Consider the following 19,395-nt stretch of genomic DNA (forward strand, 5'->3'; position numbering starts at 1 on the left):
ATCTCAGATGTTTTTCCCTCAATGTGGCCCTAATACTCCGTAGTACATTGGCACTTTGGCCCTCACTGCATTAGACTTATATACTATATACTTAAACTATAAGCTATGTTACCTTCATCAAAATGCTCAAAATGTTTTGTGGTTTTGCCTAAAATGTCTCTTTTGATAGTAAAGGTTGCCGACCCCTCTCCCACACAAACATACTCTTTGTCCCACATTTGGTTTGTTGGGATCTGGTCACCATATGCTAGCATTAATGAGCCACACTGTTGCACTGACTGACATTTTCCTTAGTAATGATCAACATTGTCACTGTAGTTTATTCTGAGTTCCTTTCTGACCTCTTTTTGTCTTTGAGAGACAAACTAACAACTGTTAGTTTTGGTGTTTTCATGAGATTTGTTGACAACATAACAGATAAAGAATATCGCTGGCCTTCTCTCTTAAAACATCAACATCCCTCAGCCCCCAAACCAATAATACCATCCTTAAGCACCAGAAGTTGTGGGGGAAACACCACCTTTGAAGTCTCCCTGCTTTCATTTCCAGCAGCCGTTTGCGGCCATCCTTCCCTCTGACGACTCATTCAAAAGCACGGCAGAGAACAAACGGCAGCCATATGCACACAGATGCTGTAGACAGATACTGTAGCTCTGAGCTGAATCACTGCTGATGAGTATATGGTTCATCTCAACTCATCATTAACTGAAGCTTTGTCAGACCCCTCAGCGTCACTCTCCAGTCGCAGTAAACTCATGCTTCATGTTGTGAATTTAATAAAAACACTTGCTTAGGATTAGGCAATGAAACCGCTAAATTAGGTTTAAGAAAACACAACATGGTCAGGCTTAATATTACTACGTTTTTACAGCATACTTGCCAACCCTGAGACCACAAAAATAGGGAGGATTTCAAGTCCACAGCTGGGGGTCTGGAAATTTTAGTTTCAGACACTTTGTTTCCTTCATTCTGGTGACTTTCAAAGAAAAAAAATGCAAAATTTAAAGTATTTAACATAAAACTGCTGTTGCATTTTACTTTTAATTCTCAGGAACGAATACAGAGTAATTGGCCCCTCTGTTACTACGTAACCACGGCACTTTCTCTGAGCGTATACTGTTGCCCTGGATGGGTTTACATTGTAGTTAATGGAACACCCTGTGTGTCGCGTACTGCCGTTAAAGGGTGTGGCAGTATTGAACGTCGATGGCCTGTGACAAAGCGTCGGTATTTGACGCCCTGGGAATGACAACGGGCTGTGATACTGTACACTGTTTGTGTGTTCATGCAAACTCAATGTGTACTTTTACTGTGTTGGACCACTCAGTAAAGTGTAAAAGCTTGTTTTGAAGGCCACTGACTCGTGGGAACCGAGTCTCTGTGCTGCTCTTGTATGTTTAGCTGGTGTTTCATGTTGTTTGCATGACGACAACAACCTCCACAGTTAATTAGTCTACATACTGTGACGGGGGTGAGAGAGAGAGAAAAAGACTCTTTGAAATTCAATAATTAACGCTTTAGTCTCCAATCCAGAGCTGAAGGAAGAGAGGGTGATAAAAGATAAAAGATACCTCTCTTCTCTGAGGACTCTCTTTCTCTCTTTGATCCATTAAACAACCGCCAGAGTTAAAAGATGTAATGCATTTATGTGGAGAGACATAAACTCAGAGGTTAAACCCATAGAGCTCTTTCTTCTCCACAAAATGTCCTTCACTGTTGCTTTTTGATGATTTCTATTCTGCTGCATCGCTGTGTGAGCCACTCGTGGCTCTGATCCAACCGTATTGACACTCAAAATAACACCAACAGTCTAATGTACACTATTTACAGTAAGCCAACACTGCAGGTTGTTGTTTTGTCCTCTGTGGACGGAGTAGCAGACAGCTGATGGACAACTGCAACTGTTCTGTTGTTGTCTGACTGATGTTTTGGCAGAGTAAATATCCGTCCTTTTTATAGCTATTTCAATTGAAAGGAGTCAGTGTGGAGTTTCTTCTCTGCGGGTGAGCAGATGATAAATCACCTTTGACCTGGTGAGAAAAGGCCCGTTGCCACATGTAGCACGTAGCTCAAGTGCTTTATTGTCCTCCCTGCCACTCACTGTCTCACATTGTCTGCATGTGTGATGTGTGTGTCTCTCACACACATCACACCATCCCCCGCTTGTCTAGTAGCACCAACCCCCTCAGTGTCACCCTTCCATCCCATCCCGGCCTGTTGGGACAGAGGGGATGTGTGACTCCTGACACCTCAAACCACCACATCTAATGGTCACAGTAGCCAGACCTCCAGGAGCCCAAAGCCCAGGTGCTAATGACTTCTCACAGTGGGGACAATGCTGTCTTTCTCTATGTGTGTGTGTGTCTACGCGTGTGTGTGCGTGTATGTGTGTGTGTGTGTGTGTCTGTGTGTGTGTGTGCGTGTGTGTGTGTGTTTCAGAGAAGAACTATTGGTTTTGGAAGTGTTAAAAGAGGAGGAGGAAAGAATAACTTTGGTAGTGCATCTTTCTCTCCTGGTTTTGGCCTCAAATCTACACTTGTGCAGACTAGGAAACATATTTAATCGTGATTACTTGCATGATTGTTCATGATTAATCACATTTTTTATCTGTTCAAAATGTACCTTAAAGGACGATTTGTCAAGTATTTAATACTCTTATCAACATGGGAGTGGGCAAACATGCTTGCTTTATGCAAATGTATGCATATATTTATTATTGGAAATCAATTAAAGGGACTGTTTGTAAGAATCAGAAATTGCTTGTTAACAACGACACCTGTGGCCATTAAGTCAACGAAAGTCAGCGTCCTGTTGCTCGTGCTCGTGCTCGTGCTCGTGCTCGCGCTCGCGCTTGTGCTCGCTCTACATAGACATGAACGTCAAGTCTTTCATTCCTCAAGTCTTCTAGTTTCATATGATAGCATTATCTTCTTTCTAGCTTTAAATCCGAGCTAGCTACCATCTCCGAAATATCGATTGTGTTAACGCGTTAAAGAAATTTGCGTTAACGTGTTATTATCGCGTTAAGTTTGACAGCCCCAATTGAAACAAAACAAAAAATGCAACAACACTACTTGGTTAGGTTTAGTAAAAAAACAACATCATGGTTTGTCTTAAAAATGTCTACAACATTAAAATAAAACAAAACAAAAGCGCAACACTTTTAGTCTCACACGGGACACAAACTGCGGTCTTCTGGGGTAAAGTCCTCTGTTAGTTTGACTCTTTCACCACCCCTCCATCCCTCCCTCCCTCCCTCTCTCCCTCTCGTAGCAGACTTTCTCACTTGTTATACTCAGGTTAGACCATATATATACAATAGTTATTATACCACGTAACTTTCAATAACTGAACCACAGCATGTTGTATGGATCATTGTCATTTATGGTCTTTGACAGTTTGTTTTCCTCCTGGTGTTGCAGCGTCACCATCAGAACATCCATAGATGGTTTGTTTTGCCTCAGTGGTGGTTGAGGGTGGTTCTATAAGTTAATGCAAGACATATGAGAGAGAGAGGAGGGGCAGGAAATAGGTGGGGGTCATAAGGTCACTGCTCATTTTGGGGATTAAGTGAGATGGTTATCTGTAGGGAGGGGTAGCGAGGGGCACAATGGGAGAGAGAGATAGCTGGATACAGTACACAGCTAGAGAGTGTTGGAGCCTCGAGCGTTGCAGAACAGTGTTTTCATAACAACATAGTTCCACCTTCCACTAGAGCCAATCTCCATTCTCTCTCAGACAGAAAGTGTGACTCCACCAATTCTCTTTGAAATGTTCCAGTTTGAAAGAGACAAGTTATCTTTCAAACCAACTGTATTCATTAAGCATGAATAGAATTAATAAGCACTTTGCTTTGTTCGAGGAAACAGCCTTACAAACTGAACTGGAGACTAAAAATGGGACAAAAACATGTGGCGATAATTGGAAAAAGACTCTCTTTTTTTAAGATTATTTAACATCCTTTTTGTTCCAGCATTTCACCAGTTTTGGTGCATAAACATGGGAATAATAGAGGAAAGGCTTATGGAAGTAGTTTGTCTCCCTGTTGCACTCTGTGTCCATACGAGAGGGAAAAAACACGAGTTAATTGCATTTTTTACAGACCGTCTCAAGTGGAAGCAGCTTAATGAGGTTAGGCAGCTCGCCTCATTGAGAATCGCAACTGTTCCTAATTGTGATCTCAAATATGCTCATAATCCCCTGATTTGACAGCGGCAGAGGTTTCTGGGGAGGTATTAAGGTGAAACAGAGAGAGAACAAGGGACAGAAAGACAATTAGCAGCGAGAAAAACATGTGAACAAGTGCAGCGGCTTAAGACATTAAGGTTACATTTTTAAGTAAAATAAACAGTTATTTTAATGCTTTGTTTGAAGTCCGTGTTGAGTTTTATATCCTGAATTATTTTAGTGAGTGAAAAGAGAAATATTTTAAACCTTTCAAACAGATTTAGGTCGTGTTCTGTTCAAATGTCTTCTTCTTGTTCTCAGTGCCAAGGTGGCACATTACCATGGCACTGGTATGCCCACATGATGCTGAGCTGTTGTGTCAATAGCTGTGTTGTCAGTATCAGCAGCATGTCCACATGCCAATGAACCTACTGGCATATTATGAAATATGTGTCATTTGTAGAGTGATAGCTCAGTCGCCAGGAAAAAACTGTTGGCATTGTGTGTCTCTACAAAGCACGGATACGCTGAATATGGACGTTTTTGCATTTAGTCAGAGCAAGTGACGTCGTATATTGAGCGACAGTTATTGAAAGTTAGGTGGTTGAGAAAGTCCACTAAAGCTACATCCACACTAGGGATGCTAATTTTCTTATTTGACCAATTAATTATTATATTTATTTTAACCGTTTAACGATAACGATAGCGTTAATCGGTTAAAATGCATAATGTCGGTTAACGGTTAAACGGTTAATTATTAACATCCCTAAGCCACAGTAATACGTTTTAAAAAGAAAACGATCTCTGTCTGAAAACGTTGCTGGACAAGGTAAACGCACTCAAATAATAACTTTCCTCCTGCACATGTAGGCAGTAGTAGCATTATATAATGCAGAATTTAACTTTAATTCAACAGCTGCTAGCATAGACAACAAGGTCATCAACGCTTGTAACTCGTTTATCCATGTTGAAATGAAACACTGGAGGTCGAGGCTGATGTCGTTTGTTTTCTTCCAGAAAAGGTTCACATGATCGGGTGTGATGAATCAGGGAAAGACACGTCATGACTGATAAGACCCAATCTAGAAACAAACGCGGGTGTCTGCGTTATGCGGAGTTTTAAAACTAAAACTGGGTTAGTAGCATTTTCAAACGTCTCTGTTCTAGAGGCTCGAAACCGTCGGAGTAGTGTGTACGCAACAGGCATAAACGTGTGTTTTAAAACGAAAACGTATTAGTGAGGATGTAGCCTAAGGGCGGGTGGGAGTTGTGCTGTATGAGTCCAACAAACACAGGACTTTTACCCAGGGGGTGTTCGAGGTCAAGTGTGAACCCAGAAGTAAACATTTACGTTGTTAAGCTTGTTAGTTAACGTTATGTAAGAATGTCCGCTAAGGGCGGTTGTTATTTAACACTAGTTACAGTTGTTACGTAATTATTTTAACACAAACCCATGATCTTTTTTTTTTTTTTTTATGAAACATATTTTGGTTTCTGAAATGTCGACATTGCCAACATTTCTTCTGGCGACTGGGCTGAGTGTGATGCAGGGTGAGACATCAGTTATGCTGTTGGTCCGGTTTTTCAGTTTTTGTTTTTTTGATGAGTCATTTTGTAAACTTGAGCTTGGAGCTTTGTGGTCATTCTTGATCTTGGTTGTGATAAAAAAGGTTTTATTCTTGCTCAGGTGTCATCACGTCACAAGTGGATGGGTCAAACAAACACAGGACTTTCGACCAGGAGACCAGTGTTTGAGTCCCGACGTGTTTTGGGGTTATTTTGTGACATATTTTCTGTACTTCTATTATGTTGTTTCCGGATGTATTTTACTTAGTTTATGTACTTATTTCAAACCCAACCATGATGTTTTTCCTCAACCTAACTAAGTGGTTTTGTTGCCTATACCTAACTGCGGCCGTTAACGTAGTTGTGTTGCGTGACACGTAGAATGTCCTTGTAATGTCGCACTATTTACGCCTGCCCTTGAGATTAGGTTGAATTGCCACTGTGCCTAAATACAGCCTCACAGAGCTGCCGTAGACTCTTGTTATCAGACATTTTTCAGAGTTAGGGCTCATTTGACACTTTGAACCTGAGGTGTTTGAGGTTTGGTGGGAGTGTAAAGAACTACGAATCCATATGATTGCTTTTGGCAGCGTTCAACAGTGTCCGCTCACCCACGGAAAGGTTCAAATCTAAAACTTTAGATATCTTACAGAGACAAACCTACAGTGACTCTTCACCTTTTTGTGACAGTTACTTCCAGTTCTCTTCAGTTAGTGAACCAGTTGCTCACTGCTGAACCCTCCCTGGTCAAGCAGAGGTTTCACCTTGACTGTGTTATTCAGCCTCTGTCTGGTCCCAAAACTGCAACAAATGACATCAGGATATAAACAGAACCGCATCCATCAGGTCACCTCTGACAAACCCTCTGCAGGGCAGAAATGTCCCGTGGGGTTGCTTTTGTGTTGTGACTCACAATAATATTTACCCTGATCGTACAGTCTCCACCAGCAGTGTTTCACCCCTCTGGAGGCAATGTTGACGCTTCAACTCCTGGCATACGGGCGCCGAGGCGACTACTGTGCGATGATGAAAGAGCGGACTACAGCAGAACGCCTGTTTGACAGATGGCGGGGTTAACTTTCTGTGCTTTCAGTCATCAATGCTGCCAGACAGTGTCTCCACTTTATCGGCTTTAGGCTGCATCGATGCAGCTTTGACTTCTGTGGTCACATTCAAAATGTGACATGACTCGAGGCACCGGACAGCTTCAATATGTGTCCAGTGCCCCCGAAACAACTCACGCTGTAGGCTCACAACACTGAAATGTGCATGTTAGGACTGGGAATATTTTCTAATGTCAAAAACATGTCTGTCCTCTGTTTCCCCCCTTGCTCCTCAGAATGAAGAACAAGCTCTGGTACTTTGAGTTTGGCACCACTGAGACCATTTCTGCCACCTGCAAGAAACTCAACGAATGCATAGAAGTGGAGGTGAGTCACAGTCTGATCAAAGCTGCTGTCACTGAAGCATAATGGATGACAAAGAGTGATCGGTATGACATAAATGAGGAAAAATATCTTTAAATACCCAAGAATATACCATATTTGATGCAGTAAAATACGAAACATCTTGTGTACACTACATGTCAACAAGTTTGTTTTCCTGCCTGTTCGTTGACAGACTTTCAGATGCTGTTTTTCTTTTATGTGTTGCAAAGATTTACAACAAAGTCTCATATTATGAGTGGTGGGCTATTCATAGCACATCATCAGATTAATGCTCCATAAAGTCACTGATCACCTCATTCTGTCACGCAGCGCTGCATAATCTGTCACCTGGGTGCTCTCCACACGAGAAACGCAGCATTTCAGAAACCACTCGGGGAAAATGCAAACAAGCTGCGTTCCACCTCAAAGGGTTCATGCCCAACACTCTACATATGTTTAATTAATTTATATTTATTAATTATTAATTATGTTTTTAGATTTTTTAAATATTAATTATTAGACAAAAAATATTCAAGATGTCATTAGTTAAGGATGGCGTTACTCTTTATTTTTATTATTGTCAACAAATCCAATGAAAAGACAAATACTGTTAGTCTGTCTCTTCCTACACTGTCTGTTGCACTCAGCCACAAGCCCATTGGTTCCTACTGACAACATAAATCTTTAAGAAAAATCTTTATCCTTAATCTTTTTTTTAAATTAATCTTTTTAGCTTCATTTGTATATCTTAATGGTCTTAATGTAAGGAAATTACACAAAAGGAAAGTTGTTTTAAGCTGGGGACACACCAACCCGACATCAAAGAACTAGCGGCAATGAAGGCCGCCCGTTGAGTCGCCTCACGTCACCTTTGTCTTTGCCAAAAACTTACACTTGAACACACCGCAAAGACCACAGCCGACAGCCAACTACCACGTACGTTCTGCGCCTGCATGAGAGGAAATAACTCTCCACACCAGCAGGCGGCGTTAGTCTGTATTCGTCATTCACAAAGGGAAACCAGAAGACGGCTGATATATAAGTCGCTGTTATGATACGTACATGAAATAAAGCAGCGTTTGTTGACCATTTTCAAACCACTCTCACTCACCACTTAGCTTCATTCCAGACGGCCATGTCACTGTGAAAATATCCGTGTATTGAAATGATCAGATGAGATGAAGATGAAAAATGAGAAGAGCCTACTCTTTGGCTTGCTTTCCTCTCGTCCGTTTCTCTTCACGTGCGCTGATTCGTATAAGCTGAACAGCCAATCAGAACCATTTATCTCACCGACGAGCGCCGCCAAAGATTCAACATGCTAAATCCGCCGAAAATACATATGTTTGAAAGCAGTTTATATAAATGTACATGAAATATAAAATAATAAAAAATATAAAAGCAGAACAAATGTATCTGAGGGGCCCAGAATGAATTACGGTGTTAAAATAAAATGGTCTTGATTATTGGACCACTGCAGAGTGAACAGTTCTGTATACACCCTACAGAGCTGTCCAGTACCAGGCTGGTATGGTACTGGTGTGTGTCCAGTACCAGGCTGGTATGGTACACGTGTGTGTCCAGTACCAGGCTGGTATGGTACTGGTGTGTGTCCAGTACCAGGCTGGTATTGTACTGGTGTGTGTGTCCAACATTTTTGTGGCTGCTTTGACTCAGCATGAATCAACCATGCATGCTGAGTCACGGCAATGTGTTATTGACGCTCTCTGTTGTGTTTGATGATGCATTTGATGAATCCAGATGAGGCTATGAAGACTATGAGGTTACTTAATATCTGTTAGCATCATACAGTATGTGTTGACATTGGGCCAACTTATTTTATTGCTGTCTGTTTTTGCCTCTTCAAACAACCTCACACTTGGCTTCTGTCCAGGTAATGCATCAGGACAAAATAAATCTGGCAGTCTTAAACAAATCACTGGTGCACAAAGTGGGTACAAGCACAAATATCCATGATACAGCAAATCAAAGACTGTAGTTGTAATGTAATATCCTTTAGCCTAGATGTTAGCATTAGCTCCCTCTCACTCAGTACATTTAAATGCACACACAAGAAGCTATTAGAGAAATCTTACTAATCTTACTTACTTTTGTCTTGTTTCTTTAAAAAAATCATTCACATCACAGCACTGAACATGTTTTTGATTATTAGTTTATTATCACGATATTTAAGTCACGATACGATCTTATGGCAGTTTTAAACATTTTGCAATATGCGATAAGATATATTGCGATTTATTACCTTTTTTCAACTGCAAATTATCCAGTTTGTCAACATCTATTTTATCCAATAAGACAGTTTTCACTCTGTTCATCTCAGAGTTTTCATTCACATTTCTTGAGGTCAGAGGTCAAGGGATCTCTTTGAAAATGGCCATGCCAGTTTTTTTCCCTCACCAAAATTTAGCATAAATTTGGTGCGTTATTTAGACAAGACAAGGTTACCAATGGATTCTTTAGGTTTTTCACTCTAGCTTTAAGACTGAGTCCACTGCAACCTCTGAAAGGCAGAGTAGCGGCCGGGATTGCCGTCGGATTGTTAAGAGGTTAATAGTTTATATAATCAAACAATATGGCCCCCTAAAATATCGCGATACTATGCTTGTAACATTTTTTTTCTCCCACCCCCTAGTGCCCATACAGGGGCATAATCAGTCAGTGATAAGCGGGGTTAAATGTAAAATCTGTTTCTTAATTTCCCCCTTAAGGCCGACGGGATCATCTTGGACCTCAGCAACACCTCCTTAGAGGGCATCGCTGTGCTCAACATTCCCAGCATGCACGGCGGCTCCCACCTGTGGGGCGAGACGAAGAAGAGGAGGAACTACAACCGCATGAGCAAGAAGGTTCCTGACAGGATGCCAGCCAGCACTGTCACAGACGCTAAAGAGCTCAAATTCTGCAGTCAAGGTGAGTCGAAGCAGAAGAATGAGGATGCTGTCACTGTTTATGTTATTTATACAAGTGTTGGCAGAACTGGAGTTTAAGGACAGTGACAACCACCAAACATCTGTTTTAGGTGATGTTTAACCTTGCGGTGCTGCTTGTACGGTGACTTTCTCTTCACACATTCCCTCCTGGGACTGATTGATTTGTCTCTACGTTTCCAGAGATGTTTTTCGATGTTAATAGGGTTAGGCGGTGCACCTTCAATATTTGAACACTATGGGAAACCCTGCACTGTGTTTTCAGTGATTTTAAAGCGAGGTTACAACCAAAGAGTTAACGGTCGCTCCAGGGTGTCTGAGCCTTTAGTGGTTGATTGATGAGTGGTAGCAGCTTGTTCATATTAAAATAGCACAAGTGTGATTTAAATTATTACCTTCTGTTCACTTTTCTCTGCAGCAATAATTGCCTCAAAATTAACTTTGGACTTTTGGAAATAATTAAGGACTCTCGATAATCAATGGTTGTTTTCTCCTGCAGAGAGCAAGAGAAAATAAAGCAGTTAGTTTCCAAAATCAACACATTACTATTTTGTAGCTGCGTCGGTATTTCCAATAATGTTCATCCGTTCATCCCGACGTCAATTTAATATATTCTACAATGTTTGGTTTTGTAAACAACTGTACTGCTGGTTTGTGTGACTTACAAGGTTCATATACAGTTAAAGGACTTTTCTCACATCTCCATTTCTCTTCTTTCATTTCTTCTTTCATTTCTTATTCTTCTTCTTCTTCTTCTGGCATTTTGTTACCTAATTACCTTGTATTATAGCTGATAATTTATATTTATACAATAAAACAAGGATGGTAATTCTCTCATATTTTAGAATTAATGTATACAACTGTATACAGTGGAATAACAATGCTTTCACCAATCATGGGGAAAGTGGTATCCAAAAAAAAACAATCAAATTGAGATGAAAAAGTTAGTTTCTTTATGCCCTTCAATGTATTTGTTTTTTGTGATATTTAGCTATTTTGCAGGATGAGTTACATGCAGCTGCTGCTGCTGGTGGCGAGTTTGCATTTGATGTCCGCAAACATTAGAAAATAACCCACTCTATGCTTTGGCCAAGGTTTTCTTATTTCATCCCACTTCTGTCTCTTTCGCTTCACTTTGTCTCTGCATCTCTGCTGACTGAACTAAACCTTGTTTCCATGGAGATCTCAGGGCTATGCTGAAGTAAAGACCGAAGGAGAGGAAGAGCAAAAGACAGGAGGAAGGGAAGACAAAGGGAAAGAAACCATAGTGTAAGAAGGAAGGAACAGGGGTGACGCAACACTTCTTCATAGATGCAGTCTTTGCACTTAGACTGCATTTTAAAGTACCAGTGTGTAACATTTAGGGGGATCTATTGGCAGAAATGGAAAATAATATTAATAAGTATGTTTTCTTTAGTGTATAATCGCCTGATAATAAGAATCGCTGTTTTCGTTAGCTTAGCATGAGCCTTCTTGTGCACTGATTTGTTTAAGCTTAATCGCTAGTCAGAGTGATTTCTCTCACCGACGGGCTCCACCACCGATTCAACATGCTGAATCGGCCGAAAAATCTCAGATGCTCACCGCCCCCAAACTATCCGATGGCCGACCATTAACTTGGTGTGTCGGGGCCTTAATTAAGTTGTGTCTCCTCCATCTCTCTTTGCAGAGTTCATAGTCCTTGTTGTTCTGTTGTCTTTCCGTAAACATATCATTTAAATATAGAATTGTTCCTCAGTTTCTTTACCTTTTCTGTGCAAACGGCATCATAAATTAGCAAGACAAACTGATATGGATGGATGTCTACTTCTGTTTAAGTACAGGGACAGGCAAGAATTTGAGTTTGGATTTTGGGTTTGCCTTGTGATGCATTCTAATCACAGTCCACCTGTCATTAATATGTGCTCTTTTGTGACTGTCTAGACTAAGAAAATATGTGTCCGTTGGTGAAAATTTTTTGTTAAAATGTCAGGGATGTCAAGTCTTTATAGGAGTTCAATAATCTGAAAAGTTAAATTCACCAATTTTACACATAAAGTTCAGTTCAGGACTCCTACTCAACCTGTGAAACCAGTTATTTAATCCTCCTCTGTGGCTCTGAAGGATCAGGGTTATCTCGGATTAGGCTTGATACTTCTAACAGAAAGTCCGTCTTACAAACTTGGGACGTAGAGTTTGAAAGATGTGAGAATTTAGGAGGCAGGGAGAATCTAACGAAAAAGTTGCATTATGGGTACTGCTGGATCCAGTGTTTTTTGGAGCTTAACCCATAGGGAGTAAAAGTGAGGATATCTAGGCTTTTGCTACTTCGATCTTAAAGGGTAACTTAGTTTTTTTTTCAACCTGGACCATATTTTCCTATGTGACTAATAAGGACAACAAATTCTGAAATTGGTCCAGTATTGAGGGAGAATGCTTTCGCTTGATCCGGTCTGTTTGTTATTGTGTCCAAGTCCCGCTCAAGAAGTCTCGTTGTGAAATCTGAACATCCGTATACTCTGGCTCAAATAAATACGGACGTCCATCGAATTAAAAAACCTCATCCACATTGTGGAAATGATCTTAATATTCAGCCATTACACTACGCTACACTTTCTGTACTCCAACACAACAAACTCTGCCCGGTTGCCACTCGCGTTTTCACCATGGATGTATTCCACTATTCCACCGTTGTCTTCACGTCACCTCACCAGATTTCAGAACGAGACTTCTCCTTGAGCGAGACTCTTTCCATAATGTTGTCAAACACTTATAATAACAATCAGAGCCTGTCATGGCAAAAACAAGCACTTTTAGTGGACGTAAATGACGGCGCCAGCTTGCCCCCATAGCACCATATTGCAGCTCTTTAGCAGCGCTCTCCCTCATTACTGGACAAGTTTCAGCCTTTTTTTTTTACCCTTTAACTGCTCTAGTGCTGAATTGCTAGAGTGCCCCTTTAAGATATAGCACATACATACAATAGAGTACAGTAGATACAGTTCACATCAGCCTGTGGTCACCTTGGAGGGCCCCATTAGCTGCTGCCCCTGTCCTGTCTCAGTCCAGTCCACAGGTTCTGGCTCCACAACAGAGCAGATGTCTACTCACAAGCAGACACACCAGTTTGCGTCAGTGTATTCGCGTTTGAGCGCTTTTGCAGCCATTAGCTCCATTCATGTTGTAGATCTTCAGCCTCTTAACTCTTGACCTAAATCCGAGCCGTAATCCCAAAGTAGCCTCTTAAAGACGTGAAGACCAACAAACTGTCGTCACTTGAAGGGATTTTCCTTATCTCATTACACTGACTGACCAGAAAATAAATAAAACCCTGTACATTGTAATACAATCCAACAGCCCTGTGCTCTGTGATTTGACTTTTATGATGAGAACATTTTAATTGTTGTTGGTGTCAGAAAGGAGTTGATTCTACTTTGATGAAATGTTTGTGGCCTCATTTTATGTTGGAATGAAAAGGTTACTCAATTAATGGATTATTTTGGATAATTGGTTAATCATTTAAATCATTTATCAAGGAATAATGCAGTCCATTACCAGCCTGATCTCACCATGACGCTCTACATGGCCGTAGTTATGGCGGGAGTAAAGGAGGAAGTCAGGTGACAGAGTATAAAGAGCGTCAAAGTGCATTTTTAGGAGTGATACAGTATAAAGTTTGGGCCACTAGCTTCACTTATCAGGGACAGTTTTAGTAAAACATGTCATTATTTCTGTGTGAATTCATTCACGTCGTGCATGTTAGAACGTGTGTGTTGGAATTTTTGTGCTCCAGAGTCGTCCCTCAGGATTTAACCTTTATCAAATTAGCTTCTCCTGCTAATGCTATTTGGAAACAGACGAGTGCTCTAGTTTCAGACAGGTACGCATTTTATGTGCTTCAGTTTCTGCGTGCCACACCGTGTGCAATGTGCACTAGCGTGCCTCTGTCCGTGTGTATGCGTGCCTGCATGTTTATCATACTACTAATTGTTTATGGCAGTTGCTTTCTCTGGCGCAATAAACTGAAGCTTTTAAATCCATTTAGCGCAGTTAATGCAATCAGCCAGGGTTACCCAGAGTGACTGAAAGACGCCTCGGGCTCTTCTGACCTCAGTGATGAAACTCAGTCCTCTGAGTCACTGCGGATAGCTCTGGCTTTTGTTCTGCATGGACAGAAGCGACAACCGGGACAGACACACAGAGACAGACTATAGTAACGTGTAATTGTAATGCAGTCAGTTGCGTCATTGAAATTTAAACATTGCATCTATTTCCCGGTATAAACAACAGTCCTTAACTGGAAGAAAGTAGCTGCTTAACTGCTGTGAAAGCTTGAAGGTGTGTTCAGACTTTGATGCATGTCATTACCCATCTCTCTTTATCCCTCGGTTTCCCGTCATCTCTCTACAGTCGCTATCTGATAAATCAATCTGAACACACCTGAGGCTCAAAGATGTTTTTCAAGGAAAATGTTTTGTTTTATTTCTAGTTTTAGCCGGGAAACAAACACCTGATTTACAAGTGGTGAGGGGAGAAACAGAGAAAGAGAAATCACACCTGAATATTTGAGTATTTGTACTCAAAAACACATCTTCCAGTGTACCTGTACTGTTCTGACATCAAGGTGTAACTTACGCTCAGTAAATGGGACAAAGAAAATCTTCGAGTTGACGTTAAGCTTTTCAAATGTGCCTTGGTGGGGAGAAAAAGTCAACATGCATGTCTGAATTTGTAAGTGAAGTGGGTTCAAAAGTCCATTCCTGTCAGCTGGATGAAGATAGATAACAGTCAGTGACGGGCTGGAGCTGCTGACAGGAACAGGATTCACGTACGAAGGCCCCGGTGTCAGCCCAGCCCATCACTGTGCTCCTCTTCGACTTTTATCTCTGCTCCATCTCTCCCCTCCCCTGTTTATTTCCTCCCTGCTCCTGGATCACATTTCCTCAATTTCCTGCTGTGGATTGAGCTGGAAAGGATGCACATAAATAAAGTGGATGTAGCACGCAGTAGTCCAGGGATTGAAACGTGGGAATTGTTGGTGCTGTATACCGGCAGTACTCACTAGCATGTTATAATGTTTTTGTAGAGTAGTGCAAGATATTACAGTCTGAAATTCAGTATTTACATTAAAGTTACTAATCCCTAATTTGCATTTTCATGTCATTCGTCACGCCCCCGGTGTGTAAAGGCCTTTAGAGTGTCTTTTAGCACAATTGAACACTGAACAACGCCGTGGTAGCGACCTGTCAATCACAAGGTAGCCCCGCCCTAAAGCATCCCCTGCTTTATGGTCTATTTGACTCTAAATGGGACCATCATTTACTAAATGAATATCATGCTGTATTGAAGAAGACTTGAAACTAGCGATTGAGACCATAAACTCATGTTTACAATGTTTACTGAGGTAATAAATCAAGTGAGAAGTAGGCTCATTTTCTCATAGACTTCTATACAATCACACTTCTTTTTGCAACCAGAGGAGTCGCCCCCTGCTGGCTGTTAGAAAGAATGCAAGTTTAAGGCACTTCAGCATTGGCTTCACTTCTCAGACCCCGGACGTTGGCCCTTGATAAATGACGTTAGCGTTGTTTGAAAGCACCATTGTGCTAACTGATTACTTCTTCTGATGAGTATTAGTAAAGTAATGAGTAATTGATTACAATTTTCAGGTTAAGTAGCTCAACATTGGTGCTATTTCAGGTACGTTTCCCATTGCGTCTCCCCTCCGTGACTCATTTGTTTTCTTTTCCTGCTTGTCCGACTCTCTCCTCCCTCTCCTCTTCCACCCGTCACACCCCTGAGCTCTTTCCCTCCCTTCACCTTTCCTCCTCTCGCTCCTCCTTCCCTGCTTCCCAAGGTCCACAAAACCCCTGCCCACCCTCCCCCGCCAACAGTCAAGCTGTGACACACCATGAAGGAGGCTATATTAGGCTGATCGCATCCAGAGACGGCATATTGTTTTCTTCTCACACAACAGAAACGGCTATAATTACTTTGATTCACCCCCCCACCCGTCTGTGTGGCTGGAAATAGTTCCTGTATGAAGCTGCTCTCAGTGGATGGTGGGAGAGTGGATGACCTTCCCGTGATACATTTACTCAAAGTTAATGAATGACAAACGATCCTTAAAGAAGCCACTTTCACACAGGATGGAAAAGATGACAATTCTTCTATAATCTGTTCTTTCCCATGATTGTTTTTCTCCCATCTGGAAAATTCTCATGTCGATTTAGTTTCTGGACAAAATTGAAATTTCACCATCTGGGTGCTGACGGACCATGTAAGGATTCGGTGACATGGTGTATTTTTGTATTATAGTAACACAGTGTTCTCTGTTAAATGGCCAAGTGCTCTCCCCCGTACCTTCACCTCTGTGGGTGCTGGCGAGGTGAGCTGCAGTTCCTCTTGACCATCTGCCATGACTCTGGCCACCCTGAGACAATAACAGGCCGGTCGGGGAGGGAGGGAGGGCACGTGGGCGGAGGAAGGATACACAAATATGCCTGCTTGTAATTATAGCCTAACACCTCAAGCTGATGAACAATGAAAGCTGCAGCTATTCCTCTGGGGGATTTATAATTCATCTCTCAGTTTCTAATTGAAGGGTCGTTATAAATAACTCATTACTAAATTTAAAACTTAAAGGGCAAGTCTGGAGATATTCTATATTTTTCTTAATGTCAACAAATCTCACAGATATAACAGGTGTTATTGTCTGTGTAGCCAAAGCCATCTCGTTCCTCTGTGCTATAGAGCTCCATTGTTGTTGAGTGACACGTTCCTTCCTTCTATTTGATCCCACGTCATGGCTTCATAAAGATAACCTTCAGACTGTCAGGGAAGTCTATTTGTTCAAGGAGTAGAGTCCTCATGCTCGAAGAGACTCTTTCGACTGGTTTTCACTCATCCACCACGGTAGCAACACATCACATGAGTCATCTGAATCTCCTATAGGTTTAACTGGATGCCATTTAGGTCTGACTGACTCTAACAGACCTACTATAACGAACGAACTTGCTAGCCTAGCAACACTAAGGCTAGGTTATCTCTTACATCAGTACTCTCACAGAAATAGAATGAGTGTAGAACGGACATTGGACTGTTTGCTGTGGTCATTTGACTAGTTCAACAGAAAATGCCGATTGTTGTTAGTTGTTATGGTCACAACACACCTCAGCGGGGCCGTAAAGTGTGTCACACATGCTCCGCCGCTGAGCCGACAGCGGGAGGTATAGTCACAGAGCCGAATCGACGTTTGTGTAAAAGAGACAGCCGGCAAGGCGGGACTACACACACACACACCATACGCCAACGCTGTTGTGTTACACGTCACGTCTGCATGAGTGAGTCCGTGATTTGCCGCAAGTCAGTTTATACGGAAGTTTTTATGGGATGCAACCATGGATGCATTAAGAGAACTGGATACAGCGCTGGAGGCGGGCCCCCGTTCATTCCTATAAAAGTTGCTCAGTGGCGCAAGAAGACTCGACACATGAACAACAGCACGACAATAACTCTGGATTCGGCTATTAGTGAATTTTACAACTTTTAGCACCTAATGATTCAAATAAGGGCTATTCAAGTGTTCGTACTGGGAAGTTGATTTACCTGAAAACTGAATTATCCATTGATTTACAGACGAAAAAGAAGAAGACAGAAGAAGATCTCTTTCCCAATCTGAGTCTATGGGAAAGAGTCTTTTTGGGCCGAATGGCATCACACGATGGACACGGACGTTGTAATTCTACCGTTTGGCCACTATGAAAATTGGCTTCAAAGCCCGGAGCTCTTCTTGGGGGCGCTACAACAGTCACAGTTCTTTGCAATGTCAACGGTACACATAAAAATGTCCGTCGCCGACCATCCTGCAAAGTTGATTTTAATGGGAATGTCCATTCTACTCTCATTCTACTTCTATGAGTACTCTTTACATTTAAAAAATATATTTCACGTAATAATCGTCAATGTCTAGTTTCAAACGTGATTTCCAGATACATCGCTGGGCCAATGCGGTATATAGTATAATAGTATATATTATACTATATTTGTGACGAGTTTTTAAAGTGGCAATCCATAAGATTTCAGTCCTGGTTGATTTAAAATTTCTATTTGAGTGAAAACAGTTGCTTCAAGTTTTCATAATTGTGTACATAGTTCCATTTCTTGTGTGTATAAAACAGCATTTTCAACACCTATTTTTCATAATACTGCAAAGATATAAATATTGCAAATACTTTCATCAGTGGGCCATAGGCTCAATCACCATTGTGTTACCTCATTTGGCGATAGATAGTGACTTAACAGACATTTATTCAACTGAAATCATATTTAGTCGTCCCTGTTTGGATTAAAAAGATAATGCCAGTGTGTTTTTCAAATGTACTGTTCATAGTTTTAATCACTAAAAGGAAGAAGGTTGACATGTCAGTGTCTGTGTTTGATTGACAGCAGCTGCCAGAGTGCCGTCGAATTAATGCAAAACTTGGGGACGGCATCATGAAATCAAAATAACATCAAATATAAATTTCTCCCCATTTGGTTTCACATTATTTTCTCAAAGGAGGAACTCAGGAGAAGTGATTTACATAACAGATATGTACACTGTAGCAGACAAAAATAATTACATTTAGAGAAGATAGATGGGCTGAGAGCCACAGAGAAGGGAAGTCAGAGAGTACTGAGTGATGCAATAATGCGTTGTTTATTTTGGTCTTTTCATGTGCTTAATATAGAATATAACCACCGCTACGTCTTAATTTATATTTTTACTTCCCTCTTTCTAGTTTTTGTTTCATACTTCTTTATATTTATATTTTAGGATTTAATCATGAATACACTATATTTATATATATTAAATATTTAATTGAGATATTCTGGGATAATGTATTTACAAATTGTATTACGTGTCACTATATAAAGCGTGACTTATTTGTAAATAATGAATGAATTTTAAATGACTTAAGGCTGCCTGCACAGCAGAGAAAAATAGTGCAGCACAGCAGTGACGATTCTCGCTGCCCGCTGCTTGGCAAAGCATCGCCATCCCATCCCAGAATGCACCATGGCTGCGTTATGTAAGAGGCTGTTCTATTCTATTCTTAGCTCTACCTCACTGAGAAGTAACAGCGCTGGTTGCCTGAGAGTCAAAAGCGCAGAGATCTGATGAGGCGGGAATCATCAGTGAGGTGAGAACCAGCACAGTTCTGCCATCAGGCTCTCTCACTGGGACACTGGCAGGATGGCATGACCATGTTTGGTGTTTGGAGGAAGTGGAGGTGTATATGTGGGTGTGTGCGAGGGAGGGGGAT

General features: G+C 41.3%; 1 protein-coding gene across 4 annotated transcripts in view; it reads left to right on the forward strand.

The window, feature by feature from the left end:
* Positions 1 to 19,395, forward strand: part of LOC119499981 (diacylglycerol kinase beta) — a 132,386-nt gene that overhangs the window by 101,394 nt on the left and 11,597 nt on the right. For all 4 annotated transcript variants that reach the window (XM_037789302.1, XM_037789300.1, XM_037789299.1 and 1 more), the window contains 2 exons: positions 7,073 to 7,163; positions 9,890 to 10,091. In XM_037789302.1, coding sequence (XP_037645230.1) covers positions 7,073 to 7,163; positions 9,890 to 10,091 — 293 coding nt within the window. The remainder of the gene's footprint in view (positions 1 to 7,072; positions 7,164 to 9,889; positions 10,092 to 19,395) is intronic.

Source organism: Sebastes umbrosus, chromosome 13 (genome assembly GCF_015220745.1).
Source record: "Sebastes umbrosus isolate fSebUmb1 chromosome 13, fSebUmb1.pri, whole genome shotgun sequence".
NCBI lineage: Eukaryota > Metazoa > Chordata > Actinopteri > Perciformes > Sebastidae > Sebastes > Sebastes umbrosus.